We start from the raw sequence: 19,132 nt of genomic DNA, 5'->3' as shown, positions 1-19,132 counted from the left end.
GTCATCTGATCTTCATCAAAGTCACACGTATAGACGAAACACAATGTGACACACAACAACACAAACAATAATTTTCATTCATGCCTTTATTGAACAGAACTTGTGATATTATTATTATTATTATTATTTTACCAGGATAACCAACATATGTTTTTTTAGTGTTGTGGTTGTTTTACTGTCGATTTAACACGTTAATTAGATTAATTAATTACGATAAAAAAAAAAAAAAAAAAATATATATATATATATATATATATATATATATATATATATATTAATGCACTTGACCTGCCCCAAACCTATGTAGGTCATCTGATGAGGAGGAATATAATACAGGGCAACAACTCACTATGCCATAGAGATTACAGAATGCAGAATGTCCATAAAACTCAAGATATTGGAACAAAAATGCCCCTTATTGAGTTTTTGGCTCATATTTATCATACGAGTACCGCTTCCCTCCTCTGTCCATTTTGGACACGTGACTGTGCGTAACAGAGCAACAGCTCAGTTGATATCACTTGATATAATAATATATATATATTTTTTACTAATTTCAAATGCTAAACAAACAATATTTTAAAATTATTATTTTTTTAGTTTTATTCAAAAAGATTTTCAAAAAAAGTTTTGGCACAATGGCGCCCCCTCCATTGCGGCACCCCTATGCACTGCATGTACTGCATACTCCATTTTTGCGCCACTGGCTGTGGTGGTCGTCTGCTCCGCGGTGGGGGTCATCAAGCCCGTCTGAGCTGCTGTGGTGGTCGTCTGCTCCGCCGCGGGGGTCATCAAGCCCGTCTGAGCTGCTGTGGTGGTGGTCGTCTGCTCCGCCGCGGGGGTCTTCAAACCCTTCTGAGCTGCTCTGGTGGTCGTCTGCTCCGCCGCGGGGGTCATCAAGCCCGTCTGAGCTGCTGTGGTGGTCGTCTGCTCCGTGGTGGGGGTCATCAAACCATTCTGAGCTGCTCTGGTGGTCGTCTGCTCCGCCGTGGGGGTCATCAAGCTCGTCTGAGCTGCTGTGCTGGTCGTCTGCTCCGCCGTGGGGGTCATCAAGCTCGTCTGAGCTGCTGTGGTGGTCGTCTGCTCCGTGGTGGGGGTCTTCAAACCCTTCTGAGCTGCTCTGGTGGTCGTCTGCTCCGCCGTTGGGGTCATCAATCCCTTCTGAGCTGCTCTGGTGGTCGTCTGCTCCGCCGTGGGGGTCTTCAAACCCTTCTGAGCTGCTCTGGTGGTCGTCTGCTCCGCCGTGGGGGTCTTCAAACCCTTCTGAGCTGCTCTGGTGGTCGTCTGCTTCGCCGTGGGGGTCTTCAAACCCTTCTGAGCTGCTCTGGTGGTCGTCTGCTCCGCCGTGGGGGTCATCAAACCCTTCTGAGCTGCTGTGGTGGTCGTCTGCTCCGTCGTGGGGGTCATCAAGCTCGTCTGAGCTGCTGTGGTGGTCGTCTGCTCCGCCGTGGGGGTCATCAAGCCCGTCTGAGCTGCTGTGGTGGTCGTCTGCTCCGCCGTGGGGGTCTTCAAACCCTTCTGAGCTGCTCTGATGGTCGTCTGCTCCGCCGCGGGGGTCATCAAGCCCGTCTGAGCTGCTGTGGTGGTCGTCTGCTCCGCCGTGGGGGTCATCAAGCCCATCTGAGCTGCTGTGGTGGTCTTCTGCTCCGCCGTGGGGGTCTTCAAACCCTTCTGAGCTGCTGTGGTGGTCGTCTGCTCCGCCGTGGGGGTCATCAAGCCCATCTGAGCTGCTGTGGTGGTCGTCTGCTCCGCCGTGGGGGTCTTCAAACCCTTCTGAGCTGCTCTGGTGGTCGTCTGCTCCGCCGTGGGGGTCATCAAGCTCGTCTGAGCTGCTGTGGTGGTCGTCTGCTCCGTGGTGGGGGTCATCAAACCCTTCTGAGCTGCTCTGGTGGTCGTCTGCTCCGCCGTGGGGGTCATCAAGCTCGTCTGAGCTGCTGTGGTGGTCGTCTGCTCCGCCGTGGGGGTCTTCAAACCCTTCTGAGCTGCTCTGGTGGTCGTCTGCTCCGCCGCGGGGGTCATCAAGCCCGTCTGAGCTGCTGTGGTGGTCGTCTGCTCCGCCGTGGGGGTCATCAAGCCCATCTGAGCTGCTGTGGTGGTCTTCTGCTCCGCCGTGGGGGTCTTCAAACCCTTCTGAGCTGCTGTGGTGGTCGTCTGCTCCGCCGTGGGGGTCATCAAGCCCATCTGAGCTGCTGTGGTGGTCGTCTGCTCTGCCGTGGGGGTCTTCAAACCCTTCTGAGCTGCTCTGGTGGTCGTCTGCTCCGCCGTGGGGGTCATCAAGCTCGTCTGAGCTGCTGTGGTGGTCGTCTGCTCCGTGGTGGGGTCATCAAACCCTTCTGAGCTGCTCTGGTGGTCGTCTGCTCCGCCGTGGGGGTCATCAAGCTCATCTGAGCTGCTGTGGTGGTCGTCTGCTCCGTGGTGGGGGTCTTCAAACCCTTCTGAGCTGCTCTGGTGGTCGTCTGCTCCGCCGTGGGGGTCATCAATCCCTTCTGAGCTGCTCTGGTGGTCGTCTGCTCCGCCGTGGGGGTCTTCAAACCCTTCTGAGCCGCTCTGGTGGTCGTCTGCTCCGCCGTGGGGGTCTTCAAACCCTTCTGAGCTGCTCTGGTGGTCGTCTGCTCCGCCGTGGGGGTCATCAAACCCTTCTGAGCTGCTCTGGTGGTCGTCTGCTCCGCCGTGGGGGTCATCAAGCTCGTCTGAGCTGCTGTGGTGGTCGTCTGCTCCGTGGTGGGGGTCATCAAACCCTTCTGAGCTGCTCTGGTGGTCGTCTGCTCCGCCGTGGGGGTCATCAAGCTCGTCTGAGCTGCTGTGGTGGTCGTCTGCTCCGCGGTGGGGGTCATCAAGCCCGTCTGAGCTGCTGTGGTGGTCGTCTGCTCAGTGGTGGGGGTCATCAAACCCTTCTGAGCTGCTGTGGTGGTCGTCTGCTCCGCTGTGGGGGTCTTCAAACCCTTCTGAGCTGCTCTGGTGGTCGTCTGCTCCGCCGTGGGGGTCATCAAGCTCGTCTGAGCTGCTGTGGTGGTCGTCTGCTCCGCGGTGGGGGTCATCAAGCCCGTCTGAGCTGCTGTGGTGGTCGTCTGCTCAGTGGTGGGGGTCATCAAACCCTTCTGAGCTGCTGTGGTGGTCGTCTGCTCCATGGTGGGGGTCATCAAACCCTTCTGAGCTGCTCTGGTGGTCGTCTGCTCCGCCGTGGGGGTCTTCAAACCCTTCTGAGCTGCTGTGGTGGTCGTCTGCTCCGCCACGGGGGTCATCAAGCCCGTCTGAGCTGCTGTGGTGGTCGTCTGCTCCGCCGTGGGGGTCATCAAGCCCATCTGAGCTGCTGTGGTGGTCGTCTGCTCCGCCGTGGGGGTCTTCAAACCCTTCTGAGCTGCTGTGGTGGTCGTCTGCTCCGCCGTGGGGGTCATCAAGCCCATCTGAGCTGCTGTGGTGGTCGTCTGCTCCGCCGTGGGGGTCATCAAGCTCGTCTGAGCTGCTGTGGTGGTCGTCTGCTCCGCGGTGGGGGTCATCAAGCCCGTCTGAGCTGCTGTGGTGGTCGTCTGCTCAGTGGTGGGGGTCATCAAACCCTTCTGAGCTGCTGTGGTGGTCGTCTGCTCCGCTGTGGGGTCTTCAAACCCTTCTGAGCTGCTCTGGTGGTCGTCTGCTCCGCCGTGGGGGTCATCAAGCTCGTCTGAGCTGCTGTGGTGGTCGTCTGCTCCGCGGTGGGGGTCATCAAGCCCGTCTGAGCTGCTGTGGTGGTCGTCTGCTCAGTGGTGGGGGTCATCAAACCCTTCTGAGCTGCTGTGGTGGTCGTCTGCTCCATGGTGGGGGTCATCAAACCCTTCTGAGCTGCTCTGGTGGTCGTCTGCTCCGCCGTGGGGGTCTTCAAACCCTTCTGAGCTGCTGTGGTGGTCGTCTGCTCCGCCACGGGGGTCATCAAGCCCGTCTGAGCTGCTGTGGTGGTCGTCTGCTCCGCCGTGGGGGTCATCAAGCCCATCTGAGCTGCTGTGGTGGTCGTCTGCTCCGCCGTGGGGGTCTTCAAACCCTTCTGAGCTGCTGTGGTGGTCGTCTGCTCCGCCGTGGGGGTCATCAAGCCCATCTGAGCTGCTGTGGTGGTCGTCTGCTCTGCCGTGGGGGTCTTCAAACCCTTCTGAGCTGCTCTGGTGGTCGTCTGCTCCGCCGTGGGGGTCATCAAGCTCGTCTGAGCTGCTGTGGTGGTCGTCTGCTCCGTGGTGGGGGTCTTCAAACCCTTCTGAGCTGCTCTGGTGGTCGTCTGCTCCGTGGTGGGGGTCTTCAAACCCTTCTGAGCTGCTCTGGTGGTCGTCTGCTCTGCCGTGGGGGTCATCAAACCCTTCTGAGCTGCTCTGGTGGTCGTCTGCTCCGCCGTGGGGGTCTTCAAACCCTTCTGAGCTGCTCTGGTGGTCGTCTGCTCCGCCGTGGGGGTCTTCAAACCCTTCTGAGCTGCTCTGGTGGTCGTCTGCTCCGCCGTGGGGGTCATCAAGCTCGTCTGAGCTGCTGTGGTGGTCGTCTGCTCCGTGGTGGGGGTCATCAAGCCCGTCTGAGCTGCTGTGGTGGTCGTCTGCTCCGCTGTGGGGGTCTTCAAACCCTTCTGAGCTGCTCTGGTGGTCGTCTGCTCCGCCGTGGGGGTCATCAAGCTCGTCTGAGCTGCTGTGGTGGTCGTCTGCTCCGCGGTGGGGGTCATCAAGCCCGTCTGAGCTGCTGTGGTGGTCGTCTGCTCCGCCGTGGGGGTCGTCAAGCCTGTCTACCTGGCCGTCTGTCCAGCCGTCTCCACCCTGGCCACCTGTCCAAACTGCTTCACCCTGGCCCACTGTCCAGTCTGCCCCACTCTGGCCATCTGTCCTACCTCAGTCTCCAGGTCATCTTCCTCCCCATGGACCTGAACCTCCATCCCGCCCCCTGATCCGCCTCCCTCCTGGAGTTTTATGACTGTTGGGAGGCATAACCTAATTTTGCTGAGTTCAACATGTTCCTGGGTCAACATTTTCGTTGATCCTGGAACAACATTCAAATCAACCAATCAGATTTGAGGGACAAGTTTACAGATCATGTCAAGTTTAGGCTTAAAATCATGAATTGGTGCTTCTACGTCAGTGTTATTCATCTACCATTTCCCTCTGATTTTTGGGATAACTTATGGGTAGGGTCAGGTTTAGGGGTAGGAATAGGGTTAAGACTAAATTTTCAGACTAGAATGTTGTTCCAGGATCAACAAAATATGTTGACCCAGGAACGCATTTAACTCAGCAATATCAGGACGTGCTGTTGGGAGCGTCTGGAAGCCGCTCCTTTGAGGGAGGGGGGGCTATGTCATGATCCCTGCCTGTGTCCCCTGTCTTCATTGTTGTGTTCACCTCTTGTTTCCCTGCTGTTGTTCCCTTGTTTGTTACCATGGACATTTACTGGATCAAGCCCCCTTGTTACCTCGTTCAGCTTGTTAGTTCCTGTGTATAAGAAGTGCTTGTGTCTCACTTGTGTTTGTCACTTGTTGAATCTGTTCCTGTTCTCCTGGTGTTTCCCTTGTGTTTGTACATTTTATGGAATACTGGAATAAATTATATACTGCATGTGGATCCTCTTCTCTGGCTGCTTTCTTGTTCCCCTGAAAATCGCTACAGGGTTTAAGTTCCTCCAAATATCAATTAACAAATTGGATAAACAGAAATTATGAAATTAGTCATAGATTTAATATAATAATGATAAAATCAAATAAAAGTAATTGTAATTGTGTTAAATACATTCTATCATTAATCCTCCATAAAATTTACAATTGAAAATATTTTCCTTTTTAAACCTAATAGCAGTTATAATTGCTGGACATGTTTTGTCCCATGTCTCAAGAATTAGTGCTATCTGTACAGTCAATCTCACAGCTCTTTCTCGTTTTAGATTTTTTTTGTGTCAAATCTATCTGTACAGTCAATCTCACAGCTCTTTCTTGTTTTAGATGTTTTGTGTCAAATCTATCTGTACAGTCAATCTTACAGCTTTCTTGTTTTAGATGTTTTGTGTCAAATCTATCTGTACAGTAAATTGCACATTTCCCCACATAGCAAACAAACTTGGCCCGAATGTGTCCTCAAGCTGGTACTGTCGGTAATGGCATGTACCCTGTCATCCAGAGCTGGGCCATGTGTGGCAATGATGGCACAGCATAGATCAAGGCAAACAACACGAGGGCTGATTGTTGGTGGGAGGAGTGTGGCTCAGATCAATCTAGTGATCCTCTGGTCCAAATCAGGATTGTGACCTTGTGCCAGTTAAGTGCACTTCAATGCAGTTGACTTGACTGATTTACTATTTACTTCATTTGAAATGATAACATTTCATCTGTTATGACTTGGCATTTCAAAGATTAATTTTAAACAATACTACAGTTTAAAATATAGAATTGGTTAAAATGTCTGTGATCATTTAACCATAATCATGCAATATCTCATTGATTTTGTTTATCATGGCGGATAATTTTATTTTTAATATGCTCTCATAAAAAAAATTTATATGTAAACTAGTGAGATTTATGTATTTGAATTGCATATAAATTTTCCATCCATTTGGATTACATAGTTTTGACATAAATGAATAAACTGAATGTGATTCATATTTGTCAGTCATACATAAATGTAACTTGTAAGATGTAAGATGTAATTGTACACAGCAAAATGCCCATGTTAAATAAACACTGCCTAGTGTTCATGTGTGCGCACACTACAGAGTTAAAGCACTATTGAAGCACTGTTGAAATTAATGAGATAATTAAGTGATGACTGAGCATTAATGATGAACGCCTGCTGTTAACAAGCAGAATCACTGAAGAAAAGAGAAACTCAACCACAACTGACTTCAGCCACAGTCTTAGATGAAATCAACTGAATATAAAAGACAATAAATCTCTCAAGATCTGTGTATTCCAAATGGATGGAAAATTTATATGCAATTCAAATTCATAAATCTTAAAAATGAGTCCTAATCATAAATACAGAATGATTTAAACTCTGTTTTACATCTGATATACACATTTAGATTAAATATGACACTCTCATTAATGGCAATAAGCATTGAAATGTTAAAAAAAAGATATTAATTTAGATCATAGACAAATTTGTAGTGGATGTGCTACTTTTGATCACTTTTCCTGTGACACACTGTTTTAATAACAGTGAGGTGTGCTAGGCACACATAATTCCTCTTTAAACTAAACTGCAGATCTCATGTTATGAGAAAATATTTTTGGCAAGAACAATGATCAGTGATGCACACTGATGTTATGGCAGACAATGCTGGATTCAGTGTTCGAACAGGTCGACCAGTCCGTTGTCCGGTTTGAATAGGTCCCAATAAATATCCCAATAAATAAGTAGGCCTATCTGTTTCCACTAAAAATAGCAACATCCTATGTTCATCTTATCTACAAAACTGCATAAATTTAATTTTATTTGAATTGTTTAAAACTATTAAAATACTATTTGGCCCGTGGAAAAGAACGAGATGAACTCTATTCTAAAAATTGAGAAGTATTTTATATAATTTTTATATATATTTATTCTAAAACATCAGGATATTGGATGATTTTTAGCAATGTAATGTGTATGGCACAAATAGCATTTATAGTCCATATCTAATATTTCCCTAAGGTCTTACCCTTGGCTGCGTTAACCATGGTGTCACGTGGATGGGAATATGCATGGAAATGATATGCAGATGAGGTTATGCATAGTACAACTAGGTGTCGTAAGCTCCATATACGGTGATTTCAGGGAGGAGACAGGGTGGAGATGCACGTACGCACAATCTTCCAGTGACTGGGATTTATAAAGGGAATTTTTGCACAGGTTCTGGTGTACGAATGGTTTCATAAATCTGAAAACGTTTGTGCTTATGCAAAATCTAGCTTTTGTGCATAAGTACACTTTTAGGATGAAATCTACAGAAAGTTTTATAAATGTGGCGGTCGTCTGCTCCGCCTTGGGGGTCTTCAAGTCCGTCTGAGCTGCCGTGGTGGTCGTCTGCTCCCCCGTGGGGATCTTCAAGTCCGTCTGAGCTGCTGTGGTGGTCGTCTGCTTCGCCGTGGGGATCTTCAAGCCCGTCTGAGCTGCTGTGGTGGTCGTCTGCTCCCCCGTGGGGATCTTCAAGTCCGTCTGAGCTGCTGTGGTGGTCGTCTGCTCCGCCGTGGGGATCTTCAAGTCCGTCTGAGCTGCTGTGGTGGTCGTCTGCTTCGCCGTGGGGATCTTCAAGCCCATCTGAGCTGCTGTGGTGGTCGTCTGCTCCGCCGTGGGGATCTTCAAGTCCGTCTGAGCTGCTGTGGTGGTCGTCTGCTCCGCCGTGGGGGTCGTCTGCTCCGCCGTGGGGATCTTCAAGCCCATCTAAGCTGCTGTGGTGGTCGTCTGCTCCGCCGTGGGGGTCTTCAAGCCCGTCTAAGCTGCTGTGGTGGTCGTCTGCTCCGCCGTGGGGATCTTCAAGCCCATCTGAGCTCCATATATAAGGTCCATATATGGTGATTTCAGGGAGGACACAGGGTGGAGATGCACGTACGCACAACCTTCCACTGACTGGGATTTATAAAGGGAATTTTGCACGGGTTCTGGTGTACGAATGATTTTATAAATCTGAAAATTTTTGTGCTTACGCAAAAAACTAGCTTTTGTGCATATGTACGCTTTTAGGATGAAATCTACAGAAAGTTTTATAAATGAGACCCCGGGTGTGGCTCAGTTTTGGGGTCAGCCTTGTCTTTAATCTAGATCTGTGCCACTGCAGGGCCGTCATTCTTTGCGACATGTGGGCCGTGGGAAAAGGGGCTGTGTGAACCAAAGCTGGGCTAAAAAAATTTCGACGTGGGTTATTCCTGTTTTAGATGTGTTTTTTGTCAAATCTATCTGTACAGTAAATCGCAAGACTCTTTCCTGTTTTAGATGTGTTTTTCGCAGCATTCACACTGAAAACCAATGCTGCCACTCAGTCTTTTTACCACTCAGTGGGCATAACCGCAGTCACTCTCCCCATAATCTCTTCTGCATCATCTTGTCCAGCGGCGTGGGACGTTTTATGACGCGCATCGACAATCACGTGACCTCCGGTCTCCCTCAGAGGTCAAAAGCGATCCAGAACTCGTGGATTTGGGTTTGAATGGTGAAGAAACTATTCACCAGCACATCTACATATTGTTAAAGTCCCCCTGTGGTCAATAATTTTATCCCTTAAAACTCATCTTTGACATATTTAAACATTTTTTTCCTGTGAATTTTTTTTTTCATGCCTTAACATAGTTTGAATTAAATTCTACACCCTTGCTTAATTTAGTATATGCAGATCTATGAATATGCAAATGGGCTATATGCCATGGTTCACATCTATATTTTATAACTTGAGCCAATGAAAAATAAATAAGTTCCCTTAATATTTTCAATATTAAATATTTATTTTCAATATATTTCAATATATTCAATATTTATCATTTAAATATTAAGTAAAAAAGGATTATTTAGTGTAAACACTGTATATCCCCACTGTATATCTTTTTTACAAATAAACCTCATCAAAAAGACAAACTTATACTGTAATAAAGGGTGTTTTTGTGTGCACTTTTTAAAGTTATGTCTGTGCGCCATCTGTTGGACAGACAAACCTCTGTTTTTAACCTGTGAATGACTAAATGTTGCACCATCAGTTTTGTTGGAAGAATAAAACATCCACCAAGAAAGAGTCCAAAAGCAGTTTATTTCATTCAGGATTGAAGCGCTCAGTGTTTTGTGATGATCAGATCATGCTGAGACGGTTCAGCTGTCAGAGACACTCGCAGGCGCAGCTTCACAGGCACCTCTCTGATAAGCATAGAGCTGCACGACGCCTGGAATACAGAGAAGAGGGGATTCAGGGGATGTTTACACAACAACCATGCTCTAAAAATGGAGAAGTTTTTCCTCTTTTTTTTTTTCATGTAGACGACAATGTTGTCAAAATGATCCCAGTTGACATGGATCTGCGAAAATGACTAAAAACGCTGCATTATGCTGCCAGGCCAGTAGTTGGCAATGAATCAAACGAATCGATTCGTTGATTCAAACTAACCGATTCAGTGAATCAAACGAGTCTATTCACAGATTCAAAATGCTTATTAAATGATTAGTTTGCATCATCACTCTGAGAGGGGTGTTTACACAGTTCTCAACTAAAAATTGAAAACTTATGCATTTTGGTCATTCAAATCAAACTTAAGCAAAAATGGTGTTTGAGTTGGTCAGTTCAATTCATTCATTGATTCCTAAAGGTTTCAGGTTCCTGATTCAGTGAATTGATTCCTGAAGGATTCAAATAAATTTGACTAAGTGAATAGGCTCGTTTGATTCGCAGAACAGACTAATTTGATTCACAGACTTGATTAATTTGATTCACTGAATCAATCGAATCATTGATTCAAACAAACCAATTCACTGATTCATAACTTTTTTTTTAATGATTCCTTTACATTTTCACTCTAAGGGGTCGTTACGTTCACATTTAATCATTTAGCTGACGCTTTTATCCAAAGCGACTTACAAATGAGGAGAACAATAGAAACAACCAAACCAACAATAGTGCAATAATATGCAAGTGCTGCGACTAGTCCCAGTTAATCTAACAAAATAGATATACAGAACAGTAAGTATTAGTATAAATGGACTGATTGTTGACAAAAAAAAAAAATGTGTTTTCAGATTTTTTTTTTTTTTTTTTGAAATGGCTAAAGTCTCAACTGCTCGGGGTGAGTTAGGCAGCTCTTTCCACCAGAATGGAGCAGTTAAGATAAAGGTCTGTGAAAATGAATGGCACCACAAGGCACCGTTCACATGACAGTTTTCAACTTACTAAGGTTTTTTCTTTATGCATCCTGATCATTCAATTCACAAATATGAGATGCTTCAATTTTATTACAAACTGCATTAAAAATTCAAACTTAAGTAGGAAAATGGTGTTGGGAGTTGATCAGTTCAATTTATTCAACTAACACTGATTCAGTGAATTGATTCCTAAAGGACTCAAATAGTTGTTTTATAAATTTGATTCAGTGAATCGATTTGTTTGATTCACAGATTCGATTAACAGAATCGACTCACTGAATAAATTGAATAGGTTCATTGATTCAAACGAACCGATTCAGTGAGTCAAAAGAGTCTATTCACTGATTCATAACTCTGATTCAATTATTTGTTTGCACTCTGAGGGCATTTACACAACAACGTTTTCAACTAAAAATGTTTTTTTTTAATGCATTTTGGCCATTCAGATCACAAATATGAGATGTTTTATTCAATTTTATTGCAAATTGCATTTAAGTTAAAAAGCTCGATTAATTTAACTGACTCTGCTTCAGTGAATCGATTCCTGAAGGATTCAAATAGATGTTTAATGAATTCTGCTCAGTGATTCGATTAATTTGATTCACAGATTTTTAATAAAAACTCATTTGATTCACTGAATCAATAAAATCGACTCGCTAATTCGATTCAGTGAATCAAATTAGTCTATTCACTGATTCATAACTGACTCAATGTATAGTTTGCATCATCACATTCATTTACGACAACAGCGTTTTGGGGCCTAAAAACGCAAACTTTTGAAAACGTGTCTCAAAGTGCAAGTTTTTAAAAACATTGTTATTGTCTCTGTGTAAACTACAAAAACGTAGTGTTTTGGATCGCCATCTACTGGGCTGGCACCAGAATACAGCGTACTTTTGGACATGAAAAATGCAAAAGAGAAACTTTTTTGTTTTTAGTACATCACTTTCGTGTAAAAACCCTCAGTCTCCAGACTTTGCTATATATATATATATATATATATATATATATATATATATATATATATATTTTTTTTTTTTTTTTTATTCATTTATTTTGCAGAAAAAGAAAAAAAAAACAGAATTGTATTATTTTATTTGAATATTTTAAAAATCAGTTCTTGAAATGAGATTTTCCCCTCTGGGATCAACAAAAGGAAGTCTAAGTCTAAAATGCACTTTGTTTTTGCAAAATATTGACATTTACCTGCTGCCAGAGCCAGAATGATGCCGATCCATCCCAGAATATAGGACCACGAGAACCTCCAGTCGATGTAGCGCTTGCCGAAGAAGTTGACGGTCATCCCGGTGTAGATCGCCAGAGCCAAGAGCGCAAGAAATCCTGCGGAAAACACAATGACATCATCACTGCCAACCAAACAACACAATGATCCGAACCATCAAATCAGTGTCTGAAACTCTGGTAAATACCAAGTTTAAATGATTTTCCATGAGTTCTTTGTAATGAATGTATGTTGTAATCCGAATCCTCACCAGACAGAAGCAGAGCGATTCCTCCGGTCCGCACTCGTCTGCTCTGGACTCGTTTGGTTGCACTGATGCCCAAAACTACTCCAGCGAAACAGCCCAGCACCGACAGCAGCATGAAGGCACGCGTGGCATCCCAGAATGCTGTGGGAAAACACACTCTTTATGAACAGATTCAGAGCATTCTGGGATACTCGAGGTCCGATGCGCTCCTTCAGATCTCTGTAAACTGCTGAACTGATATTGAATTAATGTTGATGGAAATTTATTTAATAGTTTTGAGAGCCGTCATAGAAATGAATTGTTTTTTTGTTTTTAAAGAAAATAATAATAATTCGAAAATTATAAAACAAAAATTAAATACTTAACATATTCTACCAATATAGACCTAACCAGTTGGATAAAGATTACCAAAAACTATATATTTTTATACTGTCAAAGAACATATGAAAGTATGTTTTGAAATAAAAAAATAATAAAAACAAATTCTTCCAATATTGACAAACAGACTATATAAAATATTTTCTATATATATCACAGAATTTGAAATCAAATTATGTTTTGATCAAAAATACAAATAATTTAAATAAAAAATTGTTATGCTTTCATAGAACATGAAATTGTTTTATCTTTTTAATAATTAAAGAATTAAATAAAAATAATAAAGTATTCTTCCAATATTGACCTACTTCAAAGATGAATATACATATTAAATATTATATTTACATATTATGTTTTTTATTTGTCATTGAACAAGAAATGAAATTATGTTTTGAAATTAAAATATATGGGTCCCACTTTATATTAAGTGGCCTTAACTACCATGTACTTACATCAAAAAATAAGTACAATGTTCTTATTGGGTTCATGTTGAATTGCAAAACACTTTTGCTGTTTCAATATTATAATATATTTCAATTTTTTAAATTTTGTGTCCTGAGTGTAAATGTAATGTGGACTCTCCTCACCCACTGAGAGCGTGTGGGCGTGGCACTTGCGATTGATGCAAAACCTCCAGAGGCCCTGATTGGCTGCGTTCCCTGAGTAGCGATACTGCATCCAATAGTCTGTTGATGTGGAGATGATGAGGAGCACGAGGGCCGCCACACCACACAGTGAGGCCCCGCCTAGCAGAGTGAACACCATCAATGAGAGCGTCCTGCACAAACACACACGGTTACGCGTCAACCTTCCAGAAACTGCCCTGATAAAACAGTGACTCACTACATGATCCCTTCCAGTACTAGTGCTCACAGTGACCTCATCAAACCGAGACACTGACATGACTGATTCCTCAAATCACGAGCCAATCAGAACACTTTACAAACACATAGCAAACACCACTCACATTTTCTTTCTACTTTCTTCAAAAATATCATTCACCTTTTTCATTCTACTTCTAAAAAACACTTTAAAACAAAAACTATATAAAGATGCAGGCAAAATACCACTGCTACTATAAAAATTGTAAAAACAAAAGCAAACGAATATAATTTAATAAATAAATAATAATAATAAATTATAGGAAAAATTACATTTATAATTTGAGTAATAAATATACAACAATCTATAATATAAAATATAAATTAATATATTAATATACAAAACAAAAATGTAAAATAATACATAAGATGAACAAAAGTATATTTTTATAATAAATATACAACATATAAATAATAATATAAAATAAAATGCAAATGAATATGCAAAATACAAATAAGAATGTAAATTATTATTAAAGGTAAATTCATATAATTATTAATAAAAAATACTAATAAAAATAGAAAAATTACATTTATAGTTTTAATAATAAATATAAAATATAAACATTAATAAAATATAAAATAAAATGTTAAGAATATATTAGTCAAAAATGTATTAATAATAAATTATAGGATAAGTTACATTTATATTTTTATAATAAATATAAAACATAATAATATATCAAATAAAATGTAAATGAGTATATCATACAAATAAAAATGGTAAATATTAAAATTATTATTAATAATAATAATAATAAGTTATTGGATAAATAAAATGACCATTTTATAATAAATATACAAAACATTAATACTAATAAATATAGCTGCAAGCAACAATTAAGGGGTCAATCCCAACAGAAGCAGACAAGGAAGCTAGCAGCAGACCAACAATGTCATAATGGACTATGTTAGCAACTGAGACAAAGACACTGCATGACAAACAGTACTGTACTTGGAGCCAATTACATGTTTTGTTCAATTATAGTGCCACCAAGTGGCGCAGTCCCACCGCTTTTTTTTTGTGTGTGTCCTCAGAGTGCCCCCATACATAAGGGTGAAAATATCTAGTTTCATTTAGGAGTTATAGACATATATATGTATGAACACATGAAAAATTACCAACACCTGACTTTGATTGCATTTTTTTTTTTTGCCACTTATGATCCAAATTTTAACATTTGGCCATAAGCATATAGTCAACGGCCTATGTTTCTAATTTTCCTACGCTGGTTTCGTCTCGATCAGACTAATGGTTTCGAAGATATTTGCGAATGTTGTTCAAACACTAAATCACATTGTTACACTAACCATAAAGGTGAAAACTAGCATGTTTTGTATCATTGGACTCGGCTAGGATTCAGGAATGAAAATTAGTCAACCACATCAAAAGTTATAAACATGTAAATAATTTTTTTTATAAGCATGTAAATAATTTTTTTCTGAACAGCGCCACTTCTCAGACTCCTTCAGGGCTTCGATGAACCATACAAAGTTTCGTAATGATACATTCATGTGTTCGCAAATTACAGCATTTTACTACAAAATTCAAAATGGCTGACACCCAAAATGGCTGATGTGGGAAAACTGGATATCATTCAACTCATGAGGTATCATTCGTACCTCAGGACCAGTAGGTGATGCTGCACCGCCAAATTTTCAAAATGGCACGGAAATTTTCATGACAGAAAATGATGCCTAGCCCTTGTTTCTAACCCTTACGGTTTATACTAAACTTACGGTGGTTTCATCTCGGTCAGACTAATGGTTTTGAAGATATTTGTGAATGTTGTTTGAATGCTAAATCACAACGTTACACTAACCATACGGCGAAACCTAGCATGTTTGGTATTGTTGGACTCGGCAAGGATTCAGGAATCCAAGGAATCCACATCAGAACATAAGCATGTAAATATTTTTTTCACCACTAGGTGCCGTTGGTCTGAAACTTCTCAGACTCCATCAGGGCATCGTGCTGATGAACCATACCAAGTTTCATAATGATACGTTCATTTGACAAATCACAAAATTTAAAATGGCTGATATTGGAAGATTGGATATCATTCGACTTGGCATGACACTGCGAATCTAACAAGACAACTTATATGATTTTTGGACAAACAATTCAGAAGTTATTAGCAAAAATAGCCCTTTTTCATATCTCCAGACCAGTAGGTGACGCTGCACTGAAACGCAGCATGTAATCTCAGGTCATGCTTCTGATGACATGGACCAAGTTGGGTCTGAATACGATGAAGTGTTGAGGAGATAGAGCCTTATGTCTATTTTCGCAAGGCCTACATAAAATTTGTTCATGTTTTTCGAAAATGGTTTGACAAATCAACTTGAATTCCACAACTTTTTGTCTGCATGATCTGAAGATGATCTGGTTTAATTTTTGTAAAGGAGGAGTTCGAAAACGTATGTTTTTTGGAAAATTCAAAATGCCGTGGAAAATTTTAATGACAGAAAATGATACCTAGCCCTTGTTTCTAACCCTAAAGGTTTATGCTAAAGTTAGCATGAACATGAGTGAAAGTTTGGACAGTTGGTGGCGCTAGAGGGTAGTGTTGTCAAAAGTACCGACCTGCGATACCAAGTTGGTACTGACATTTTAAAAATGTGACGCTTTGAGCTGATTCGTAAATATCTCTAATTGGCAATTGTGTTCACACGCTCATCAGAAATATCTGTGATTGGCTACTGCTTTCAAATGCTCCCACTTTCAAATTCAAACGGTCCTGTGCGTTGATCACTGTAGCCAATCACAGACATATCTGGTGATGAACGCGCGAACACAAAGGCCAATCAGAGGTGTTTACGAATCCGCCCAACAGCGCCCGTAACATTTTTTAAATTTTAGTACCGACTTGGTATCGCAATCGGTACTTTCTGTCAACACTACTAGAGGGAATGAGTTAGAGACTCCAAATCGGTAAGGTTAATGTTGGGACTGTCCTCTATCTGTGTGCCAAATTTCATAACTTTCCCGCAAGCGGTTCTATGGGAAGCCACAGACTTCCAGAGTGGAAGAAGAAACGGAGTAATAACAATAAAAATAAGAACGCCAACAGATACAATAGATGCCTACGCACCTTTGGTGCTTGGCCCCTAATAATAAATAAATAATAAGAAAATTACATTTATAATTTTAATAATATACAGTATAAACAATAATAAAATATACAAATAAAAATGTTAATATATTAATAAAACAAAATGTAAATAGTAATAATACAATAGGACAAATTCAATTTATATTTTTATAATAGATACACAATAATAATAATAATAATAAATAAATGTAAATTAGTATATAATACAAATAAAAAGGTTAATTATTATTAATAATACATTTTTGGATGAAATTATAATTTTATAATAAATATACATAATTTCAACAACATTCATCATCATCATCTATCAATCATACAAGCAATTTTAAAATAAATGCACAACATGCATGAAACCAAAGCTTGGTATAGAATAAAATATGTATAAGATTTTTTAATTTATGATATATTTGAATAATTTAAAATATAATACTATGTTAACAACTATTTTACTTTTATCATTATATTCCAACATGATGGTACTTTTTATAAGTGCCATAAACTTTTTTTCTAAAGAAACACTTGTGCATAGTTGATGTGAGTCCAGCATCATCCCGTCAGTGAACAAAAGCAGTTCTGTGGCATCAGCATTTGGCTCGAATCGAGCCGATCAATCAAGCTTCATCTGTTTATAATAATATGCATACGAGCGTTTTAAATGCGAATCGTTTGCGCAGCACAAACTGGATCAGATCAGCACATTTCAAACTCGAGCCTGGACACTGCCAACACACAAATTACTCATTCACAGGACAAATAACAGAGCTATTCATGACTAAATATGCCATAAAATGCATTACAAATGGACACGGAGAACAAACCAGGCTTTTGTTTTGACCAATACAACGATTTAAAGACGGTCAAATCATTTCAAGACGATCAAACACATTCATATTTCCACAAAAAGTCACGGATTGTCGTTTGCATGTATAAAACATCTAATAAAGTAGACAAAAAGTAAGTTTCAAATCAGATAATAACATAAAATCTAGCTTCATGTACCTCTCTGACGGTTAGTACTGTCTCCCGCGAAGATTGCGCTCCGTCCGCGCGCCTCTAGGGTTTTTAAACCCTCCACGCGCGGCCGTTATTGTTCCCGCCACAATAGAGCGAATCATCCAGTCAGACATGTGAGATGTGAGGTAATCCGCATCTTTCACTGCATCTCGTCCTCTTGTTTACTCATTCTCCCTCTCCTCACAATCTCGCCAGTCTTCTGCGTCACCGTGTTCAGCGGCGTGGGACGTTTCATGACGCGCGTCGACGCTCCGGCCTCCCTCAGAGGTCAAGAAGATCCAGAACTCGTGGATTTGGGTTTGAAGAAACTTTTCACCAGCACGTCTACATATAGTTAAACACTTAAAGGGTTAGTTCACCCAAAAATGAAAATAATAATGTCATTAATTACTAACCCTCATGTCGTTCCACACCCGTAAGACCTTCGTTAATCTTCAGAACACAAATTTAAGATATTTTTGATGAAATCCGATGGCTCAGTGAGGCCTCCATAGGGAGCAATGACATTTTTCTCTCTTAAGATCCATTAATGTACTAAAAACATATTTAAATCAGTTCATGTACAGTGGTTCAAAATTAATATTATAAAGCGACGAGAATATTTTTGGTGCGCCAAAAACAAAAACAAAATAACGACTTATATAGTGATGGCCGATTTCAAAACACTGCTTCAGGAAGCTTCGGACCGTTATGAATCAGCGTATCGAGTCAGCGGTTCGGATCGCCAAAATCACGTGATTTCAGCAGTTTGGCGGTTTGACGCGCGATCCGAATCATGATTTGATATGCCGATTCATAACGCTCCGAAGCTTCCTGAAGCAGTGTTTTGAAATCGGCAATCACTATATAAGTCGTTATTTTGTTTTTATATAAGTTGTTTTCATATAAGTCGTTTTTTTTTTGGCGCACCAAAAATATTCTCATCGCTTTATAATATTAATATTGCAGGCCTCACTGAGCCATCGGATTTCAACTAAAATATCTTAATTTGTGTTCCGAAGATGAACGAAGGTCTTACGGGTGTGGAACGGCATGAGGGTGAGTAATTAATGACAGAATTTTTGGGTGAACTAACCCTTTAATAAACACGTAATAAATTAGCAAACTAGTGATAGATATGTAATTTATTTTTTTGGAAACCAAATAACAACGTTAGGGTAATGTTCTACAAACCTTTTATTTACATAAAGAAAACTTTTCCAGGCTAGCCAACAGAGAACATTAAAATATCTGTTCTGGGAACCATGTCAGCACCAACTTGGAGTCAAATTTTTTAAATATTCTATTTGCATTGAAATTGATCAATTTTGTGATTGTGCATGTCTGTTTAGAGTAACCTGGTATCAAAATGCAAATAGGAACGTTTCATTTGTGTGATAAGTAGCATCTCGTGCAAGAACATTTAAATTCAAATATGGAGTTAAGGATCGATCAAGATTGTTTGAGAATCG

At 41.5% G+C, this 19,132-nt stretch overlaps 1 protein-coding gene across 2 annotated transcripts; it reads right to left on the bottom strand.

The window, feature by feature from the left end:
* Positions 1 to 9,683: 9,683 nt before the first annotated feature.
* On the bottom strand, positions 9,684 to 17,931 carry lim2.2 (lens intrinsic membrane protein 2.2). Of its 2 annotated transcripts, none has more exons than XM_048182117.1 (5): positions 17,667 to 17,931; positions 13,258 to 13,416; positions 12,296 to 12,433; positions 12,009 to 12,143; positions 9,684 to 9,832 (listed from the first exon to the last, which is right to left on the bottom strand). In XM_048182117.1, the coding sequence occupies exons 2-5, from the start codon at positions 13,346 to 13,348 to the stop codon at positions 9,762 to 9,764; spliced, it is 435 nt and encodes a 144-aa protein (XP_048038074.1). In that variant the 5' UTR covers positions 13,349 to 13,416; positions 17,667 to 17,931; the 3' UTR covers positions 9,684 to 9,761. The 2 variants fall into 2 exon arrangements, with proteins under 2 accessions (XP_048038074.1, XP_048038073.1); XM_048182116.1 differs by having other exon boundaries at positions 13,258 to 13,448; positions 17,667 to 17,925.
* Positions 17,932 to 19,132: the final 1,201 nt, after the last annotated feature.

This window comes from Megalobrama amblycephala, linkage group LG2, assembly GCF_018812025.1.
Source record: "Megalobrama amblycephala isolate DHTTF-2021 linkage group LG2, ASM1881202v1, whole genome shotgun sequence".
In the NCBI taxonomy this organism is placed as follows: domain Eukaryota; kingdom Metazoa; phylum Chordata; class Actinopteri; order Cypriniformes; family Xenocyprididae; genus Megalobrama; species Megalobrama amblycephala.
The sequence above is the reverse complement of the archived record's forward strand: the minus strand, read 5'-3'. Positions and strand labels throughout refer to the sequence as shown.

What these genes read in the sequence shown, in the direction of transcription:
- lim2.2 (XM_048182116.1), bottom strand. Translation starts at nt 13,435, where the DNA reads ATGGTGTTCACTCTGCTAGGCGGGGCCTCACTGTGTGGTGTGGCGGCC. An exon ending in AATCGCTCTGCTTCTGTCTG is followed by an intron (nt 12,144 to 12,295) that starts GTGAGGATTCGG and finishes TGTTTTCCGCAG; the next exon opens with GATTTCTTGCGCTCTTGGCT. An exon ending in CATTCTGGCTCTGGCAGCAG is followed by an intron (nt 9,833 to 12,008) that starts GTAAATGTCAAT and finishes TCTGTATTCCAG; the next exon opens with GCGTCGTGCAGCTCTATGCT.